At 36.1% G+C, this 21,558-nt stretch overlaps 1 protein-coding gene across 4 annotated transcripts in view; it reads left to right on the plus strand.

The window, feature by feature from the left end:
- Positions 1 to 21,558, plus strand: part of Gcn2 (eukaryotic translation initiation factor 2 alpha kinase Gcn2) — a 571,098-nt gene that overhangs the window by 372,996 nt on the left and 176,544 nt on the right. For all 4 annotated transcript variants that reach the window (XR_011046192.1, XR_011046195.1, XR_011046198.1 and 1 more), the window contains 3 exons: positions 2,869 to 3,051; positions 3,334 to 4,576; positions 4,745 to 4,990. Coding sequence is in view for 1 of the 4 variants with exons in the window: in XM_068385322.1 (XP_068241423.1) it covers positions 2,869 to 3,051; positions 3,334 to 4,576; positions 4,745 to 4,990 (1,672 nt within the window). In the remaining 3 variants the exon portion in view is untranslated. The remainder of the gene's footprint in view (positions 1 to 2,868; positions 3,052 to 3,333; positions 4,577 to 4,744; positions 4,991 to 21,558) is intronic.

Below are 21,558 nucleotides of genomic sequence, written 5' to 3' on the forward strand. Positions count from 1 at the left end.
TCCTTAACAAAGTTTTTTAAGGAGCACATCGAAGATCCCCCTTTGTTTTGCTCAACATTCTTTGATAAAGTGAAAATAAGATTTTGATGAATTGTTAGGTCCTAGATCCTGGGGTGGCTGCTAGGAATGTAATTATAATTATTATTAAAGTTATTATTTTAGTTATAGATTATAGTAGATTAAAGAAGTGAAATATTTTCTTATCATGAGAAGGGTATTTCTTTTTTGCTATGGGATGTTGAAAATACTTCTTTAATGTAGTAGCATTCAGGTGTTGCCTGGAGCCAATGTCCTTTGATTATGTTTATGAATTATTTTATACTGTACCTCAGTTGGCACCTTTTCTCCCTATACAGTTCAAAAAGAAAAATGCTTATGATTTCGCTTAACCTTACCTAGAGTTCACCTGTGATTCCCAGCCAAAGCCCTCTACTTTTTAACCTCTTAGAATTGAAGAATTCAAATAATTCTCTTCCCCCGTAGTAGGTAATATTTTGGCGTAGTGATGCTTCATATTATCACCCTAATCCGCCCCTGAAAACCCTGCTTAACTCTCTTAAGACAATTCATATAGAATATTTCAGTATTGTTCAAATGCTTTTAGTTTGTTAGATAGATCTTCATGTGGCCAGATATGTCTTACGATGGATTTTAAGGTTTGTTTGTGTGCTGAGAGTCAGTGAATAGGCGTATTTTGAAAGAAATATGCATTCCCAGTGTTTTGTGTGTTGTCTAAAGTGGGATTCAAAACGATGTTCCTCAAGTCAGAATTTTCCAGGTATGTTAAGTTAGTTTTTAAAATAGTTTGTTTTAATGGCTAAGCATACAAGGAAATCAGAGGAAGTTCAGAATGTGGTAAGCTAGTTAAATTAGGCTAGACTAGATTATTTTGGAGTATGTGTAGAAATTAGTAAAAGTAGAGTGATCAGACTGGTGTATGGAGATATTGGTGGGCTTAGATCTTTGCTTACAGTGTTCATGGGTAGTTTTCTTATTTCATGGATTTTAATTTATCTAGCAATGACATAGCAGGTGGCTATGTGACATTTTCCAATAGAATCTTTGGCCTAACCTATTTAGTTTTAGACGTTATGCTAGTTTCTCATAATGTTGTTTAACAGTCATATTGTACCATCTATTAATCATTATGATTGTTCTTAGCACATTATAGAATCAAATCCGTCAACACAAACTTTGATTTCTTAATCTGGTGCAGTGCTGTCTATTGCAGAACCTTTGCCTTTCCGCAATTCAGATTCATCCCATAAGCAATCGGATTCCGAGATAGAAGAATGGTACAAGAATTTGTATAAATATATCCCTCCTTCCCCTCATGGACCAAGCACAAATGAGCAACTTTACTTTGCAGTGATTAATACAGTATTGTGGAGTGTTTTATCATGACTCTAGTGCCAAGCTCACAGATTTCTATACGCCTAGGAAATTTTCTGAACAGACAAATTAATGATTGCATCCTAATACAGCTAGTCTAGCTAACGGAACTTTTAATCAAAGCTCAACTGCTAGTAGTCGTAAGGTGTTGAATAATGATACTAATGTAGATGCTATTCCCTCAGATATTAGTTGAATGAATTAATAGATACTTCTTTTCTAGAAGCTAAGACTCGCTAATAAGGTAATGATTCTGACCTAACCTGCTCTTTTTTCAAATCCTAGCCTAACTCCTGAAATTATAGCAATTGTTTCTAGTTCACCGTTCAATAAATATTCTGATGATACTTGGTACATTCTAGATTTGAACTCCTCTCACAAGACCACTCTTCTGGAAAACAATCACATTCTCACATATCTAGCTGCTCTTAGACAACTAGGTTACGATGTAGAAGACTGAGATGGTAGCTTGGATCCTTATATTCCTCTTCTCTCTAAACTACCATTTTTTCTTCATAAGTACATATGGTAGTCTGGATCATCCAGTATATCACTCCTTTTAATGACATATGCACCCCTTGACAACTTATTACTGTGTATGTTGTGATATGCCATATGTTTCCCTTAGACCAAATTTTTTTTAATTTAATGCTAAATATTTAGCTAAAACAGTTTAATAGTATCATGGTTAAATGGCCTTGTGCATCATTTGCTTGCAAACACTGACTCACAGCTTATCACAGGTCTTTTATTGGGTAAATATGGGGATTAGTACTGCAATTGCCAAAACGAGTCTCTTAGTTGGAAGCAGATAAAAAGTAATTTTAGTGGCTGAATGATTCATTGTTTTTGCTGCAACTTGAGTATGGGTGTTATATATATTCTTCTGTATGAAAATAAATATTTGAGAGCTTAATGTACATAATGAGGGTATTAGAATATACCGGGTCCTAGGATATGTAAAGGTTCAGATAAAAAGTGTAGGTAACAAACTCAACATACTTTCAGAATTTTTTCTAGGAAGATCCCCAATCTGATACCATTACTTCATACCAAGTGTGAGCACAGTAATCAGCGACACTGATAAGAAAAGTGGAGTTCGATGGGCCAAAATAAAATTAAGTGGTCATAAGTGCCATATTTGTGTGAAAGTATAGAAATATGACCAGGTGAATAAAGAAGGCTTTATAAAGATAACGCCATCCTTATATGAACCATAAGTTTTATGGCAGGTTATATTGCAAAAACTATTTAGTTCACTTAATTGTGAGACACTTGTTGAGTGCCCTAGCTTTACAGAGCTCAGAGGTCGGTTACTCATTGAGGCCTAAGTAAAGGATGGCATGTACCTGGAGAGGATGTTGTTTATGATAGTAGGGAAATTCTAAAAGTTGTAGGAAAATTATTAAGAATAAGGATTAGTTGCACGATATATTTTTTAAGAAAGATCTGATTATTAATTAAATCAACTTACAGGCCAATAATGAAGGAAGATGAGAGCTCTGAAGATGTGGAGTTTTATGATTCACAAATCCCACAGTCTGAAGTAGATACTTTTGATCAAGCTGATGGTTCTTCATTAACAGGCATTTCTCAGGGTCAGAAAACAATCCAATACCTATACATTCAAATGCAGCTTTGTGAGAAAAATACACTGAGGTAAGACACAGTATCATCCTTTTTTCTTGCACTTCATGATATTTTTCATAATCCTATTGTTTGTATTTTGGTTTAAATCAAGGTTTCACTGGGTCTTTTCTTCAAAATATTAATGTACCTTGATTATCTAAGCTTTGCCATAAACAGGAAATTTTTAATTTAAGAGTAGACATTGAGATTTAACCAGCTTCAAGAGAGAAGCCCCATGAATGTCAGTGAGTATAGAAATGGGTGATTTTATTATCAAAATATTTTTCTCTTATTATTTTATCTTTCCTACAGACAAGCTATTAATGGTGGTTTATACCTGGCAGAGGACCGTATGTGGCGGCTCTTTCGGGAAATGGTAAATGGTCTTGATTACATCCATTCTCAGCATCTCATTCACAGAGATCTTAAACCAGGAAACATTTTTCTAGACTCCTCTGATCACATCAAGATTGGAGACTTTGGATTAGCCACTGCTGCAATCAAAGCAAAAAGAACAATGGGATTTTTCTCAAAGCCAGATATTGAGGAGAACAAGGATAGTGCATTAACGGGTCAGGTTGGAACTACTTTTTACATTGCACCAGAAGTCATTGAAGCCAAAGGAAAACTGAGCTATACAAATAAAGTTGATATCTATAGCCTTGGTGTAATTTTCTTTGAGATGGTGTATCCTCCCCTCAAAACTGGGATGGAAAGGGCAAAAGTTCTATCTGATCTAAGACTGAAAGAGATACGTTTCCCACCAGATCTGGTAGAAAAAGAAAATTTTCCATGTCGTCAGCTAGTTCGTTTGCTTCTTAACCATGACCCTCATTCAAGACCAACTACGACAGACATTCTTAAATCTTCTCTTTTGCCTCCTCCAACAGCGGAGGAGCGGAAATTTATGGAAACTCTTGCAAGTAAATTGCACAATACTAGATCCTCAAGCTATCAAGAAATCTTAAACCTCATATTCAAACCCTCTGCTCGTCGTGCATTGGAAGCCACTTTTGAATACACACATCCAATATCATCTGATTACTCCACGTACTGGAAACAAGACTACCTCCACTCACTGATCAATGCAGTATTTAAAGCCCATGGTGCTATTTGGATACCTACATCATTTTATGTACCAAAAGGTTCATTTTATGATGGCAAAGATAATTTAGTGTACCTAATGTCACGTAGAGGAGAACTGATTTCAGCCCAGTATGAACTGCGATATCCATTTGCCCGATTTGTTGCCCGCAACGAGATCAAGTATATGAGAAGATACTGCATAGATCGTGTTCAGCGTGCTTCCAAAGTTAGTGGTATTCACCCTAAGGAATCTTATGAGTGTGCTTTTGACATTATTTCTTCGAAAAGGGAGTATCCTGAATCTGCGGCAAGAGTGATGTTAGCAGCACATGACCTGATAAAGCAAATAATCCAAGAACGCACACAAGATATCAGTATTAGCGTAGGACACATGGAACTAGTATATGTTATTCTAAAACACTGTGGAATTGAAGAATCCCTTCACAATAAACTCATTATTCTCCTAAAGGTATGATACCATATGTCCAAATTGTAATATATTTTCAATTACTGTACTTGTGTTTATTAATTTTCTCAAATAATTGGTATGTTTAAATTATATATTTAACTGAAATTTAATGGTATTGTGCTATGATTACTGAGCTCTTTTAGGTAACTGATATTTACATTCATGCAGGAATGGAGTGGAAAGCGTATGACTTTTGAGAATCTTGTGGAATGCTTGCGAGACCTGGGTGTTGCTAGATCATCTGCAGAAAGTCTAAAAGGATTCCTGGTTTTAGATGGACCAGTTGAGGAGGTTATAAAATCTTTAAAGGACAAAGGGCTGACATCTCGTCATAAGAGTCTAATACCTCTTGCTAAACAAGTAATTTCAGAAATTGAAGTCATTACAGAAACGGCTTTTATATTAGGAGTGAAAGTGAGTACAAAATTTATCCTAGTAACATACTTTTGATAAAGGTATAGCATGATGTGCATTATTATTTTGTTTTCTTTTTGTTAAATATCTTTAGCTGTTGAAATGATTTTAGAAGTTGTGGCCATAGGTTATTTAAAAAATGTTTTGCCCAGACAAGGACATATTCATTAGAACATTACATATTTATTTAGAAGTACATTCCCATGTACATTAATTGCCTTTTTGACTATTCTCAGTGAGTAGACCATCATAATTTTTAGTTAAAAATAAAATCATGAAAAGTACTACTTCGAGATGAATAGAGCATATGGAGCATCCCTGGAAATTGAAAAGCCATTTGACAAGAGTACCAATACAAATAATTAGATGGCTATTAAAGAGGCGCAGAGTACTGGGAATGCTTATTAGCTTGGTGATTTTACACTACCATACCCGTAGATCTGGAGTGAAGGTAGTGTTAGGGGTATCATTATAGATCGAGATAAATTTTGGGGTCCATCAGGAATCAGCACAGTTCTTTGCTATTTAGTAATAGAGGAAGCTAATAAGGGGTTCAGAAAGGATGCCCATTGAAGCTACTCTTTACTGATGACCTAGCACTAAAATGAAAATTTCTGTGAGAGGTTGTGGAAATATTTAAAAGTTGAAAAGTGCATTTGTCAGGATAGTAATGAAAATAACTGAAGACAAAGTTAATGGTAACTGAAAACAGAAACAAAGCATAGAGTATATTCAGGGTTATATATATATATATATATATATATATATATATATATATATATATATATATATATATATAAATATGTATATATAGTATATATACAATATATATAATATACTATATATATTATATATAATAGATATAATAAAATATATGTATGTATATATATATATATATATATATATATATATATATATATATATATATATATATATATATACATATATATATATATATATATATATATATATATATATATATATATGTATATATATATATTTATATTTATATTGTATATAATATATATATGTAATTTATGTATATATATATATATATATATATATATATATATATATATATATATATATATATATATATATATATATATATATATATATATATATATACACACACACACACATGCACATATACAGTCAGCCCTCCTTATTCGGTGGATTAGGTAACAGTGGTTGGTGCTTCAGGGTAGTATAACACCTAACCTTACCAACTTACTGCTCATTGTCTACGCTCGGTTGACTAATACTAAATCTACCAACTTACTGCTCATTGCCTACACTCGGTTGACTAATACACTAAGTACTGCCTAATATTATTTTTACTTGGTTTCTATCACAGTATAGATATTGTGTAAATCAATGAACACATTTTAGTAAGTGTACAATACATGTGCACACGTGTACACTACGTACTATACATGGAAAGGCTGCGGTACACTACGTACTATATATGGAAAGGCTGCGGTACACTACAGTACAGTATGTAACACTACAGTAGTCATTGGGACACTTGTAGCAACAAAATGCTGTTGTTCCTACCTAATATAACACTCACTGATACTGCAATGTATACAGTATTACTGTAATATATGTACAATACTATTACTACAATATAGCTTAACTGTTTTCGTTCTGAAGACTCACACTGTTTGGCAACTCATGGCCAACGTAGCCTACATTTACATTTTGTAGAGTAGAGTAGTAATTTATGTACAGTATTGTACAGTATTGTTAATAAACAATACTATACAGTACATTACTGTAATACTGTGCTGTACAATATATATGTAAGGATACTGTATTTAAGATGAACAAAGTATGCATATTTTATAATAAGATCACTAACCATTTTTGTTTGAAGTTTTACTCAGTCTTGAAGCAGGACACAGCTTCCGATGCGTCATCTCTTGCGTAGTACTGTTCTGAATCACGCATCTACTGTACTTTACCCAGTAAATATAAACACTGTACAGGGGTATGTACAACTCTATACAAATACATTATGGTTTTACAAAAAAAGTGATTCTGCTCAAAAAGGACCAAACTGGGAGATGCAAACTCGAGGAGGGACAATACAAGTCTGAGACCAAGTCAGTGTGAGATGGGATGTTGTTCTGGGCGGAGAGGGAAGTGGCGCAAAGTCAGCTTTTTTAAATTGTCGCACCGTGAGAGTACGTCTTACGAACTTGCTAATATGTGATTTTTTATTTGATAGGTTATATGGTTTTCTGTGTTGCGAAAGAACCCTCTTATAAATTAGTTCCCCAATCATCCTGGCTACTTAATCCTTTCTTCCTACATACAACTGCAGCATACCCAGCTACTCCATATTCAGTACACTTAGAGGTTTAGAGGTTATTCATGAATGTCAGAGGCAAATGACAGTGACAGTGCCCTAGAGACCGACCATATATACATAAATCAGTCCCCTATCTACCCAAGCTAGGACCAGGAAGGGTCAGGCATGGCTGCTGATGACTCTGCAAGTAGACCTATAGACTCCCCCAAACCCCCATCCTTAGCTCACAAGGAGGGTGAGGTTGCAGACACTACAAGAAATTATTGAACTTGATTGTGTCTCGAACCCCAGTCGAGCAGATTGTCAATTAAGGACATTTCCATTAGGCTATCACAACACTTGTCACTTGGCACGTTGCTCTTTGTACATCATTGCATAATGGCCATTCTTAACACAATTGGTGCAAATCACATTTGTACGGTTTTCCTGACATCCATTTGCTATATGCCCCGTCATATCACACCAATAACACTTTCTCTTTCTTACACTCACTAATAAGATGCCCTGTGTCACCACATCCAAAGCATACACTTAATGCTCATTTGCACTCTTTCTTCGTATGCCCTTCCTTCCCACACCTATTACACTTCTTGCTACGTCTATAACTACTTCACCTATCTCACTGAGGACTCCTATATCTTCAAAGTCGTTTTGCCTGTTTAAAAACTGCATTTGCCATGACAGGTATTCCTCCATTTTCCCCTTAAGGAGGCTATCTTCTACACTGACCCTCTCAAAGTGACCTCTCTCAAACTCACAAATTCTGGCTCACTTTGACCATTTCAATTTTTCCGCTCATAGTATTACCCTTTTTTTTTATAAATGTATCCAACTCATAATCCTCATCTATGTCTAAATTATCGTCCCCATGTCAATTTCTCTCTCCCCCCACCTCATTTTCTCCTTCTGTTTCAAATTACCAAACTCCTACACATTCTCAGGCACAGTAGCTAAAAACTTCTTCAGTTCCTCATTTTCATTTATCCTTACATCCATGTAGTTCTTCCTCCTTGAAGTTTCTAAACAACATAGATAAAGATTCACACAAATTCATTCGTACCTATTCAAAATCATTTCAAGCCTATACCTAACAATTCTTTTGGTCATTCCTTTGTCGATTTACTCTTCATTTTTTCTTATCCTTATCACAGAATCTTCTTACACTACCACAATTTCCTTCAGTTCCTATTGCATTTTGTTTTCTTCACCTTTCAACTTCACATTTCCCATTAACAACTTCTCTTCATTTTCCTTACTCAACTTCAATTTCTCCTTTAATACCTTATTTTGCTCCTCCATTCTCGTTAACAATCCTAATTCCTACTACTACAATCGTTCCTTCAGTCCAACAGTCCAGTTCTTTCCTACCTTGGCAGTTCTTGTCCAGGCACAAGAATATTATGGTGGGGTGCAAAGCAAATTGCACACCCTTGAATCTAAAAAGCGGTCAAAGAGTCTGCAAAACAAACTTTCTCCCATTTTTATCTTTACAACAGGACTCTTGAACTTGTATGATATTTAAACTAGATATTACCGTTTAACCTACTGTATACTTAACACAGAACAAAATTCAAAACCAACAGTTATTGTTAAGCCTAAATTTTTTAATATTAATAATGTTCAGAACCCCCCAAAACCGAATAACATAATTGAAATACATTTATATCTGGAACTGTTGGCCACCGTTCCATAGGTCGATGGTAAACTCCAGTCAATTCAACGGAACAGTGAATTCCATATTCGTATGTTGTTCAGGTCATCATTATCCACTTAAAAATTTCCCGGAGTAATCCATTTCAAATTCCATATACAATAGTGACCAATTCAAATGCAAAAGATTACTCGATGTATAATATACATATATATATATATATATATATATATATATATATATATATATATATATATATATATATGTATATATATATATATATATACATATATATATACATATATATATATATATATATATATATATATATATATATATATATATATATATATATATAATATATATATATATATATATATATATATATATATATTATATATATATAATTTATATATATAATTTCTATGTATATATATATATATATATATATATATATATATATATATCTATATATGTATATATATATATATATATATATATATATATATATATATATATATATATATATATATATATATATATATATAATATTACAACTAGCAAATTACTTAAATTCCTGAGCTCCAAAACTTGCCTGCTTTATTTTACATAATCTGATACACAAGAAAAATCCTCCGAGCTCTGGCAATAATACGCATCTCCTAGACGATAATATGTGTGATCACTGAATATCTAAAGGTCCTGTTAGGTTACCCTAAAAACAAAACTAGGTGATTACTTTACTTTTAATGGGAACTATTCTTAAATTAACTTCTTACCTTGGTGCCTAGTCAAGAGATAGGGGCAAAGCACTGAAATAAGTATTGGTGATCAAAATAATACACTCTTTACAAAAATAGATATACGCTATTCTATAAAAATAGTAATTCAACAGTAATACCAAAAAATGAATCACTCAAAATTTAAATCTGAACTAGACCTTAGACTAAGACAAAAAAATACCACTTCAAAAAATTATACATTCTCTTGTTTCACCAGAAATTAATTTATGAAAATATTTAATTTTGACAATTAATGAAAAAAATTGATACTTTAACACTAGAAAATAAAGCAAAATTACTCTTACCTATACGTAATTGCTACTCCTACGTCCTTAGGGCTCACACAAGGTTACCGAACGGTTAAGAAAAAATAAATACACTTCACTTTTTAACCAAATCTCACTGGGCCAGTCACAAAACAAATTAATTATTATATCACAGTACTCACATATATTAATCCACAGATATTCCAATTTTTCAATATTAAACTTAGCCGGTGATCATATAAGCTGCAACTCTGTTGCTCGACAGAAAAACCTACGGTCAAAATACGCCAGCAATCGCTATGCAGGTGGGGGTGTACATCAACAGCGCCATCTGTCGAGCAGGTACTTAGTACTCCAAGTAAACAAAGAACTAATTTTCTCTCTGTCGGGCTACCGGCAAGACCTACTAATACGCTGTTACTAACTGGATTTGTTTTCACAACTATTTGGTGAAGTTTTGAGCTTTCGCTATGCAGGGGTTTTATCTTCATCTCAAAACTTGAACTCGTTTTGGATAGATTTAATTATGGTGACAAAGAGAGTATGGACTCTCTTTCACTTTTAAATGGCCTATCCTTCCCTTAGACGGAAGTGTGTTTAGGTTTTTAGTAATTTTACTTAACACGTTATAGATCTATATATTTTATATCTCTCCGCCTTTATTAGGCCTCTTCGATTAACTTTCCATTTATTATAAACATATAAAAATAAATTTTTATGTTTTGTTTATATGCGACCTTTCCTGATAGTAGGCGGTCCTAACTTGGAACCGAAGTTAATCAACGTTGAGCCCGTTATATCGTATTTAGCCTTTAAAGAATTTAAAACTTTTTAAATTTAATGTTTTATGAAAGAATTTCTTTGATAGTCTTCGTACTGTTTTCAAAGATGAACTAACGTTTAGTTTTTAGACTACGCAGTTGTTGACGTTCAGGACGTTCAACATGCGCTCTATCGTTACGATAGAGAGAGAGTGTATCACGGTTTCACTTTGCAGTAAGAGTAAATCGATTCTGACGTTTCGTTCATTCTTTCTTAGCTTAAATGTTTTAAATTCTAAATTAAAGGAACTTTTTATTTGGAAAACCTTTCAGTTTTTTCCTTTAGTCAAATAACATGTTTTTTTGACGATATATAATTGGGCTCTTCTCTTAGGTGCGAAATCAAGAGAGAAAGAGAGAGAGATAGAGACGGAGGGAGAGAGAGGAGAAAAAACGTTCCGTTCAAGCGGGTAACGTTGTTCTCGTGTTACTCTCCTCCCTGTACGGGGAAGAAGGTAAAACGTTTCTAGGGTTTTATTCTTGTCCCCAGGCTATGTGCGGTGAGAGATTGTAAACGTAGTTTATTTGAACTAGTGTTTAGTCTCTTTCCCAGCCACTGAATTCTTTATCTTTATATATGTTTTCTGTTTTTTGCTAGTATTAATGAGCTGCATTATACGACTGTTTTTGCAATTACTACCTTTTAATGAAGGGTAGAATTGCGTGTTTCAGGTAGAAATCAGTAAAAGTTTCGATTTCAGTGAAATAAATGCAAAACAGAAAATCGAAGTGATAAAGTGATATGCGCAAAGTGTTACAGTGTTGCGTCCGAGGGTTCGTCTGTTCGTGCCTGTCGTTCACCTAGTCCGGGACCTCTTGCAAGCTCCCAAGCCCAGGGGAGAAGTAATGTCGAACGACTTATGGGTTCGTCAGGCCTTGATCAACGAACAGACGTTTCCCTCCGTGGTTTCGGGCGTATCTACCCAAGATCGCCCCACCCACACAAAGACGAGAGAGCCCATTTATTTCTCGTCTGCGGAAGAGGTTTCTCGTAAGAAACCATGGACCAAGGTCTCGCAGCTTATTAAGCGCAAGTCGGTCCCTTCCGCGCAAGTCCAACGGCCCAGTTGTAGCCACTGGGTCAGTTCGGACTCGCTGCAGTCTTCCGACGACTGCTCACCTCCTAAGAGAGGCAAAGCGGTACCGCATCAGGCAGTCACACCGTCTGTTGCCGCACCTGCTCCTGTAGACCCTAAGTGGTCTTTGCTGCAGACCATGCAGTCTCAGTTAACGTCATTGATGCGGGACTTTCGTGCGGAGAAGGTTGACACTGCACCAACCTCTAGCCTACAACCAACACGGTTGTGCGTCCTGTGGACGCTGAGGCGACCTTCTGCCGCACTCCAGCTGAGAGAGTCCCGCCACCCATGCGTTCCAGTGTACCCTGCCAGCCGCATGTTGACGTTCAGTAACGCACGGAACCTTCCGTTGACGTTCGCGAGGTACAACATCAGTCTAAGTTGTTTTGTTTTGACGCGGTGCGTCAACCTCCGCATTCTAGAGTTGTTTTGACTGCTCAGTATAGACAGTCAAAGCAGTCTCGAGTGAACACTGTATGTCCTCACGCACCTGTTGTGGTTGACAGTTCAGTTGTTGACAGTTCACAGACTGTCAAGCAGTTACATGACGTTGCCTTCTGGTCTGCTACTAATGCACCAGTGCTGTATGTCTTCACGCACCTGTTGTGGTTGACAGTTCAGTTGTTGACAGTTCACAGACTGTCAAGCAGTTACATGACGTTGCCTTCTGGTCTGCTACCAATGCACCAGTGAGAGACTCACTGAGATAGCCTAGCTTTTATCGGACAAGGTTCCTGTAGATGAGAAAGTGCTGTACTCCCTCCTACTGATATTCCCTTGAGGACTCTATCATTTGGAGAGGAGCCTTAAGCTGCTTAGCCTCCTATGGACTTTAATTAAATCATGATGATTTTTTAAGGATCTTCGTCCGGATCTTGTAACTGCTGCTCCTCGTTCGCCTAAACGTCAGAACTTACACTAGGCCTAGCTACTTCGAAGCCGTTGTTTTTAAGCTAGTGCTCTCTCGCTCTCCTAGAGAGCGTTACGTTGGCTAGGCGACTGGTTTTTGCACCAGGAGGAGTTTTAGGGATACAGCCTTTGATTTCCCTTCTTTTAAACTGGCTTATAGAGCGAGAGTCTGATAGGACACGAGAGAAGTTCTCGGCTTGGGAGTTCATGCCTCTGCCCAGATAGACTTTCAATTCTGGTAGACTCGCCCTGGCGCCTAGCCAGGAGACGCTCCAAGTTGTTTACAGGTCAACTTCTCAACTTTTGTCGAGCCTTTGAAGTTTTGCTGTACTATTATGTCACACATAACAAGGCTTTCAGGGATGGTAAATGGTTCCGCCTCAGTCGCTAACCCCGTCTGTTGCCACACCTGCTCCCGTAGACCCTAAATGGGCTTTGCTGCAAGACATGCAGTCCAAGCTTTTGTCCTTGATAGAGGACTTAAATGCGGAGAAGAACCTTCTGGCCAACAACCTTCCAACCGGTTGGTTGTGCGCCCTGTTGACGCTGAGGTAACCTACTCGCGTCTGCCAGTTTAGGTGGTTCCTCCTTCTGGCCAACAACCTTCCAACCGGTCGGTTGTGCGCCCTGTTGACGCTGAGGTAACCTACTCGCGTCTGCCAGTTGAGGTGGTTCCTCCACCGATGCGACCCAGTGTGGGTTGCCAGTCGCACGTTGACGTTAAGCGACGCTCGGAGGGTTGTTGACGTTCAGGACGTTCAACAACCAGCAGAGGTGACTTGTTGTGACGCAGTGCGTCAACCTCAGCAACCCGGTAGGGTGTTGACTGCACAACCCAGACAGTCTAGACAGTTTTGGGTTGACGCTGTACTTCCTCGCGCACCCATGGTTGTTGACAGTTCACAGACTGTGCAGCAGTGCCATGATATTGCGTCCGGCTCCGTCACGCATCCACCAGTGCGACCGGATTCAGCGAGTCAGACGTTGCCCACTCCGTTACCGTTTCCCCATCAGTTTCGGATGAGGAACCCTCTGATGAGGACGTTGCTGAACAAGACGATCAGCCCCCAGCCCTGCTATCCATCCAGAAGATGCTGAAGAAGGAACGCTGCCCAGTCAGGCTGTGGATGAGTCTGGTAGGGACACTGTCATCCGTGGATCAATTTGTGTCACTAGGAAGACTACACCTCCGTCCTCTTCTATACCATCTAGCTTTTCACTGGAAAAAGGACAAGACGCTAGAAGCGGTCTCGATCCCGGTTTCCGGAAAGATAAAGTCTTGTCTGACTTGGTGAAAGGACTATATCAACCTTAGAGAGGGTCTTCCCCTGACTGTTCAGACTCCCAACCACGTTCTCTTCTCGGACGCATCGGACGTAGGCTGGGGTGCGACATTAGACGGTAGGGAATGCTCGGGATTATGGAACTCGAGTCAAAGGACAATGCATTTCAACTGCAAGGAGCTACTGGCAGTACGTCTGACCTGGAAAAGCTTCAGGTCTCTCCTTCAAGGCAAAGTGGTGGAGGTGAACTCGGACAACACCACGGCTTTGGCGTACATCTCCAAGCAAGGAGGGACCTACTCTCTGACATTGTACGAGATCGCAAGGGACCTCCTCACCTGGTCAAAAGGTCTAGACATATCACTAGTAACGAGGTTCATCCAAGGCAACTTGAATGTCATGGCAGATTGTCTCATTCGGAAGGGACAAATAATTCCAACAGAATGGACCCTCCACAAGGATGTATGCAAGAGACTTTGGGCCACCTGGGGCCAGCCAACCATAGATCTCTTCGCAACCTCGATGACCAAGAGGCTCCCAATATTTTGCTCACCAATCCCGGACCCAGCAGCAGTTCATATAGATGCCTTTCTACTAGATTGGTCACATCTAGATCTATATGCATTCCCTCCGTTCAAGATTGTCAACAAGGTACTGCAGAAGTTCGCCTCTCACGAAGGGACAAGGTTGACGCTAGTTGCTTCCCTCTGGCCCGCGAGAGAATGGCTCACCGAGGTACTTCGATGGCTAGTAGACGTTCCCAGAACACTTCCCCTAAGGGTGGACCTTCAACGTCAGCCACGCGTAAAGAAGGTACACCAAGGCCTCCACACTCTTCGTCTGACTGCCTTCAGACTATCGAAAGACTCTCGAGAGCTAGAGGCTTTTCGAAGGAGGCAGCCAGAGCGATTGCTAGAGCAAGGAGAACATCCACCCTTAGAGTCTACCAATCGAAGTGGGAAATCTTCCGAAACTGGTGCAAGTCAGTATCCGTATCCTCGACCAGTACCTCTGTAACTCAAATAGCTGACTTTCTCTTATATCTGAGGAAAGAACGATCTCTTTCAGCTCCCACTATCAAGGGTTACAGAAGCATGTTGGCATCAGTCTTCCGTCACAGAGGCTTAGATCTTTCCAACAATAAAGATCTACAGGACCTCCTTAAGTCTTTTGAGACCACGAAGGAGCGTCGTTTGGTTACACCTGGTTGGAATTTAGACGTGGTACTAAGATTCCTTATGTCAGACAGGTTTGAACCGCTACAATCAGCCTCCCTGAAAGATCTCACCTTAAAGACTCTTTTCCTGATATGCTTAGCCACAGCTAAAAGAGTCAGTGAGATTCATGCCTTCAGCAAGAACATCGGATTCTCATCCGAAACGGCTACATGTTCTACAACTTGGTTTTCTAGCCAAACACGAGCTACCTTCTCGGCCTTGACCAATATCGTTCGATATTCCAAACTTATCGTATGGTTGGAAATGAACTAGAAAGAGTCTTATGTCCTGTAAGAGCTCTTAAGTTCTATTTAATAACCTTTACGAGGCCCGTCTGAAGCTTTATGGTGTTCAGTTAAGAATCTATCTTTGCCTATGTCAAAGAAGGCTTTATCCTATTTTATCAGACTGTTTATACGAGAAGCTCATTCCCATCTGAATGAGGAAGACCAAGCTTTGCTGAAGGTAAGGACACACGAAGTTAGAGCTGTCGCAACTTCCGTGGCCTTTAAACAAAATAGATCTCTGCAAAGTATAATCGACGCAACCTATTGGAAAAGCAAATCAGTGTTCGCGTCTTTTTATCTTAAGAATGTCCAGTCTCTTTACGAGAACTGCTACACTCTGGGACCATTCGTAGCAACGAGTGCAGTAGTGGGTGAGGGCTCAACCACTACAATTCCCTAATTCCATAACCTTTTTAATCTTTCTCTTGAAATGTTTTATTATTGTTTTTGGGTTGTCCGGAAGGCTAAGAAGCCTTTCGCATCCTACTTGATTTGGCGGGTGGTCAAAGTCATTTCTTGAGAAGCGCCTAGATTAGAGGTTTTGATGAGGTCCTGTTGTATGGGTTGCAACCCTTGATACTTCAGATCCTAGGGGTCGCTCAGCATCCTAAGAGGATCGCGAGGCTCCGTAAGGAAGACGTACTTAAAAAGGCAGAGTAATTGTTCAAGTCGACTTCCTTACCAGGTACTTATTTATTTTATGTTTGTTATTTTGAATAACTGCTAAAATGAAATACAAAATACTTAGCTCATAATAATGTAAACATGTAATGCTGGTCTCTACCCACCCCCCTGGGTGTGAATCAGCTTATATGATCACCGGCTAAGTTTAATATTGAAAAATGTTATTTTTATTAATAAAATAAATTTTTGAATATACTTACCCGGTGATCATATATTAAAGGACCCTCCCTTCCTCCCCAATAGAGACCCAGTGGACCGAGGAGAAAATTGGTTCTTTGTTTACTTGGAGTACTAAGTACCTGCTCAACAGATGGCGCTGTTGATGTACACCCCCACCTGCATAGCGATCGCTGGCGTATTTTGACCGTAGGTTTTTCTGTCGAGCAACAGAGTTGCAGCTTATATGATCACCGGGTAAGTATATTCAAAAATTTATTTTATTAATAAAAATAACATGTTTCAACAAACATTATTCATATTTAAGAAAAAACACTATGTACGTTTGAGAAGAGACACTATGCAAGTTGGAGAGGAGATATGTAGTGGTTGGATAGATGCTAGTGAGAGGACTGGCGGAAGCACAGATCTTGTGGGATGTCAGGATGGATCTCTGGTTCCTATGCCTGGGTTGGTCCTATATATGTATCATCTTAATTCACTCTAGACTCTACTAGTAAAGCATTCGTTTACCATGGGGGCATGGTTCTAGCGGCGTCAAGGCTGCTAACTTGGCATTTTTTTTAGTAAGGTACTAACGTTGCTGTATGAGGCAATGCTCTCAGCTGACTCCGCCCATCTCCTCTCACCATATTAAAAAAAAAAAAAGAAAGAGTAAGTTCTAATCGAGAGCCTTCCTGCAACTTCCAACTGCGTGAAAACATGATGCAATCCCTAGTGTGTGTGTCATACAGCATACCTTTAAACATGATTACGTAAGACTTCGTAACAAAATTACGTAAAATGAAAATTTAGTTCTTTGAAATGACAAATTTACATATACAGAACTGAATGAGAATACAATTAAATGAATGACGAAAGTGGTATGTAATTTTCATATATTTACTTGATCCTACGTGAGTGGGACCCACCTTACGAGCTGGGTATACATTTCTTAAATACACAAATAAAATATGTTAATAAAATATTCTACTTTCATGTAGACCAGCTTTGTATGATAATATATATATATATATATATATATATATATATATATATATATATATATATATATATATATATATATATATACAGTGAACCCTCGTTTATCGCGGTAGATAGGTTCCAGACGCGGCCGCGATAGGTGAAAATCCGCGAAGTAGTAACACCATATTTACCTATTTATTTAACATGTATATTCAGACTTTTAAAACCTTCCCTTGTACGTAGTACTGTTAACAAACTACCCTTTAATGTACAGAACACTTAACGCATGTAATACAGTAACCTAAACTAAAACAGGCACAAATATTAAAGGCAACTTTATATCATGCGTTTCCTAAACACGCCAAAAAGCACGATAAAAAATGGCAACCAATGTTTTGTTTACGTTTATCTCTGATCCTAATGAAGAAACAGACGCATTTACACATCTGTTTATAGGTTAGTTTTTGCATCAATTATATTGATTATTCAGTACAGTATGTTGATTTGGTTATTACTAATGTTTTACTTAATTTTTCTTAGGACTTCCAAATGAAATTTTTTTCTTTATGACGCCGCCTGAAACGACGGCGTCATAAAGTACGCTCAGTAAACAAACTAAGGAATTTAACCCGCATGATGAAAGTGATAAATAATGATATTACAGTAAAAGCTTTTATAAAATGTGTTATTACAAATATTATTTACCGTATCTATATAAAATCATACATACGTAGCAAAGCAGGAAAACAATCTACGAGAGAGAGAGAGAGAGAGAGAGAGAGAGAGAGAGAGAGAGAGAGAGAGAGAGAGAGAGAGAGAGAGAGTTGTTTTACATACGTAAATGTAAATTTTAAACAAAACAAAAATAGCCCCATTTCATATAAAATAGATTACAAATATTTTACTTTATCATATTACAGTAGTCTGTATAATACTGTAAAGTTCAGTACAGTATGTTGTTGTTAAAGTCGTTGCGATGAAATTCTCACGAAACAAAAACACGCCATTTGATTACAACAGCTGATTCATTCTCTCTCTCTCTCTCTCTCTCTCTCTCTCTCTCTCTCTCTCTCTCTCTCTCTCTCTCTCTCTTCGTGTTATACAATACTTACATTTAGATGAAGAAACTAAAATTAGTTTTCTTAGTGTCAATTAAATACGAAACGAAATAATTAGGCCGAGTCTACATCCATTTCAATCATAGCTAAAAATAGGGCATCCGATTTCATCAGCAAACCACTATTTTTTGGGAAATATAATTTTATTCGAGAAAATTGCCACTCTTTAAATAGTTAATTGCACATTAACAAAGCGTGTACTTTTGTTTTTAAATTTCGGGTGTGTTTTAAAAATCGAGTATTGTTGACTTTTTTTTTTTTTTACTTCTGGCTGTGATTAGATCAGCTGTCATCTAGCTGCCGCTCTTGAGTGTGTACGAATACACTAACAAAGTATCATTTATACCATTTCTTAACTTATTCAAACCGTCTACAGTATACAGTTGATATTACATAAGCACCAATGTGTTATAACCTATCAAATTTTTTTGTTTATTACATTTAAACCCCCCCCCCTCTCTCTCTCTCTCTCTCTCTCTCTCTCTCTCTCTCTACCTATCTCTCTCTCTCTCTCTCTCTCTCTCTCTCTCTCTCTCTCTCTCTCTGTGTGGGCTACTTTTCACTACCTCCCATTCCTTACCTCTCTCTATCTCTCTAACAAATGATATCTTTGTTGCTCCTCAAAGTTTCATTTATATTGAAAATCAATCATGATTCAATTTTCCTTACTTTCTCCAATCTCGCACCATCGGTCACATCGCGGTATTTTCGATATTTCCGGAAAATCCGCAATATATGTATAGACATGGGTTATGAAAAAAATCCGCGAAGTGGTGAATCCGCGATGGTCGAACCACGAAGTAGCGAGGGTTCACTGTATATATATATATATATATATATATATATATATATATATATATATATATATATATATATATATATATATATATATATATATATATATATATATATATATATATATATATATATATATATGTATGTATGTATGTGTATGCATATATATATATATACATTATATATGTGTATATATATATATTTATATATATTATATATATATATATATTTATATATATATATATATATATATATATATATATATATATATATATATATATATATATATATATATATATATAGGTATATATATATATATATATATATATATATATATATATATGAATATATATATATATATATATATATATATATATATATATATATATATATATATATATATATATATATATATTCTTACAAAGCTAGTCTATTATAGAGTAAATATTTTATTCATTTATTTCATTTGTGTGTTTAGGAAGTATATAGAAAGCTCATAAGGTGAGTGACTCCCATGTAGCTTTAAGTGATTGTATGTGAATTACGTAAGACTTTTGTCGTTCATTTAATTGTATTTTTCATTCAAGTCAGTATAAGTAAATTTATGTTATTTTCAAGCATTACCTTTTAATTCCACATATTTTGTTACGAAGTCTTATGTAGTCTCGTTTTAGGTATGTTGTATCACACACGAGGTAATAATACGAGATATTATGCCATGTTTATGTGGTATTACATCATTCTTATATTTCCACGTGGTTAGAATGTGCATGAATATTCTGGAAATAGATTTTTTTTTTTCAATGTTTAGTGGGGTAAGTGGGCAGAGTTAGCTTGAAGAGAGTTACCTCACGAGCAAGGTTTGTTCCCCTGTTCAATTCTATTTAGTTGGCAACCTAACTCTGCTAGGCCTTGCCCCAAAGCTACTAGAATCATATAGAAGCTTTTAATTCAATATATATAAGTTCCTTGGAAATTATAAGCAGCAGAAGATATCCAGCCTATTCCTTTGAAAGAGCCAAAGTTCGTCCGCTCTCTGCTCTCAAGTGCATCTAGTGTGTGCCCCCTCAAACTTGATTAACGATTTCTATCCAACATATATTGTGTAAAGTGTGCTCAGACGTTAATGAATCCATTGACTGATATTTCAAGTGTATTGTATTAATATAAATACTTGTTTAACATAATTCTTGTAACTGGCCCTGTGAGTTTAGGTTAAAACAGTGAAGTGTATTTATTCTCTTTATCTGTTCGGAAACCTCGTGCGAGCCAAAACACACAAGTGTATCAGTTACAATTATGTAAATTTCATTTAGTATTTACTCATTAGAGTGTTAAAGTGTTAACTATTTTCATTAATTGTCAAGATTAAATATTTGTGTAAAATTTAATTTCCAGTGAAACAAGTGATTATATAATTTTCAGAGTGTTATATTTTCTTGTTTTAGTCTAAGGTTTTTTGTTCAGATTTAATATTTTTATTTTGAGTAATTCAATTTTGGTGATAATACTTGTTGCATTAGTGTTGTAACTTTTTATAAAATATATTTATTTTTGTAAAGTGTGTATTTTTTCAATCACTCATATTTCTTCATGTACTTGCTCGTAATCCATGTTTAAGAATCAAAGTAAGAGGTAGTCTTTGAATAGTTCATGTTAATTAATCACCCAGTTTTGTTTTGAGAGTAAAGTAAGAGACCTTTGGATATTCAGTATTTTTATATATTGCTGTCTGGGAGTTACATAATTTCTCAGAGCTCGGGTATTAATTTTCAAGTATAACAGACTTATGTAAAAAAAAAAAAAGAAAATAAAATAACAATGAGTGTGGAACTCCGAAGGTTATGTAATTTTCCATCTGTAATATTATAAATATATATATATATATATATATATATATATATATATATATATATATATATATATATATATATATATATATAATATTTATATATAATTTAATATATATATATAATATATATACATATGTATATATATATATATATATATATATATATATATATATATATATATATATATATATATATATATATATATATATATATATATATATATATATATGTATATATATATATACTGTATATATACATATATATATATCTATTTTTGGGTGAGATAGCCATGGCGTCCTGAAGGAAGGTTCCTTTTTGGTAGCTTCCTTGGGTAAATAACTACTAAGATATTCCCAGAGAATT

The sequence above is a fragment of the Palaemon carinicauda genome, chromosome 1 (genome assembly GCF_036898095.1).
Source record: "Palaemon carinicauda isolate YSFRI2023 chromosome 1, ASM3689809v2, whole genome shotgun sequence".
Lineage (NCBI taxonomy): Eukaryota > Metazoa > Arthropoda > Malacostraca > Decapoda > Palaemonidae > Palaemon > Palaemon carinicauda.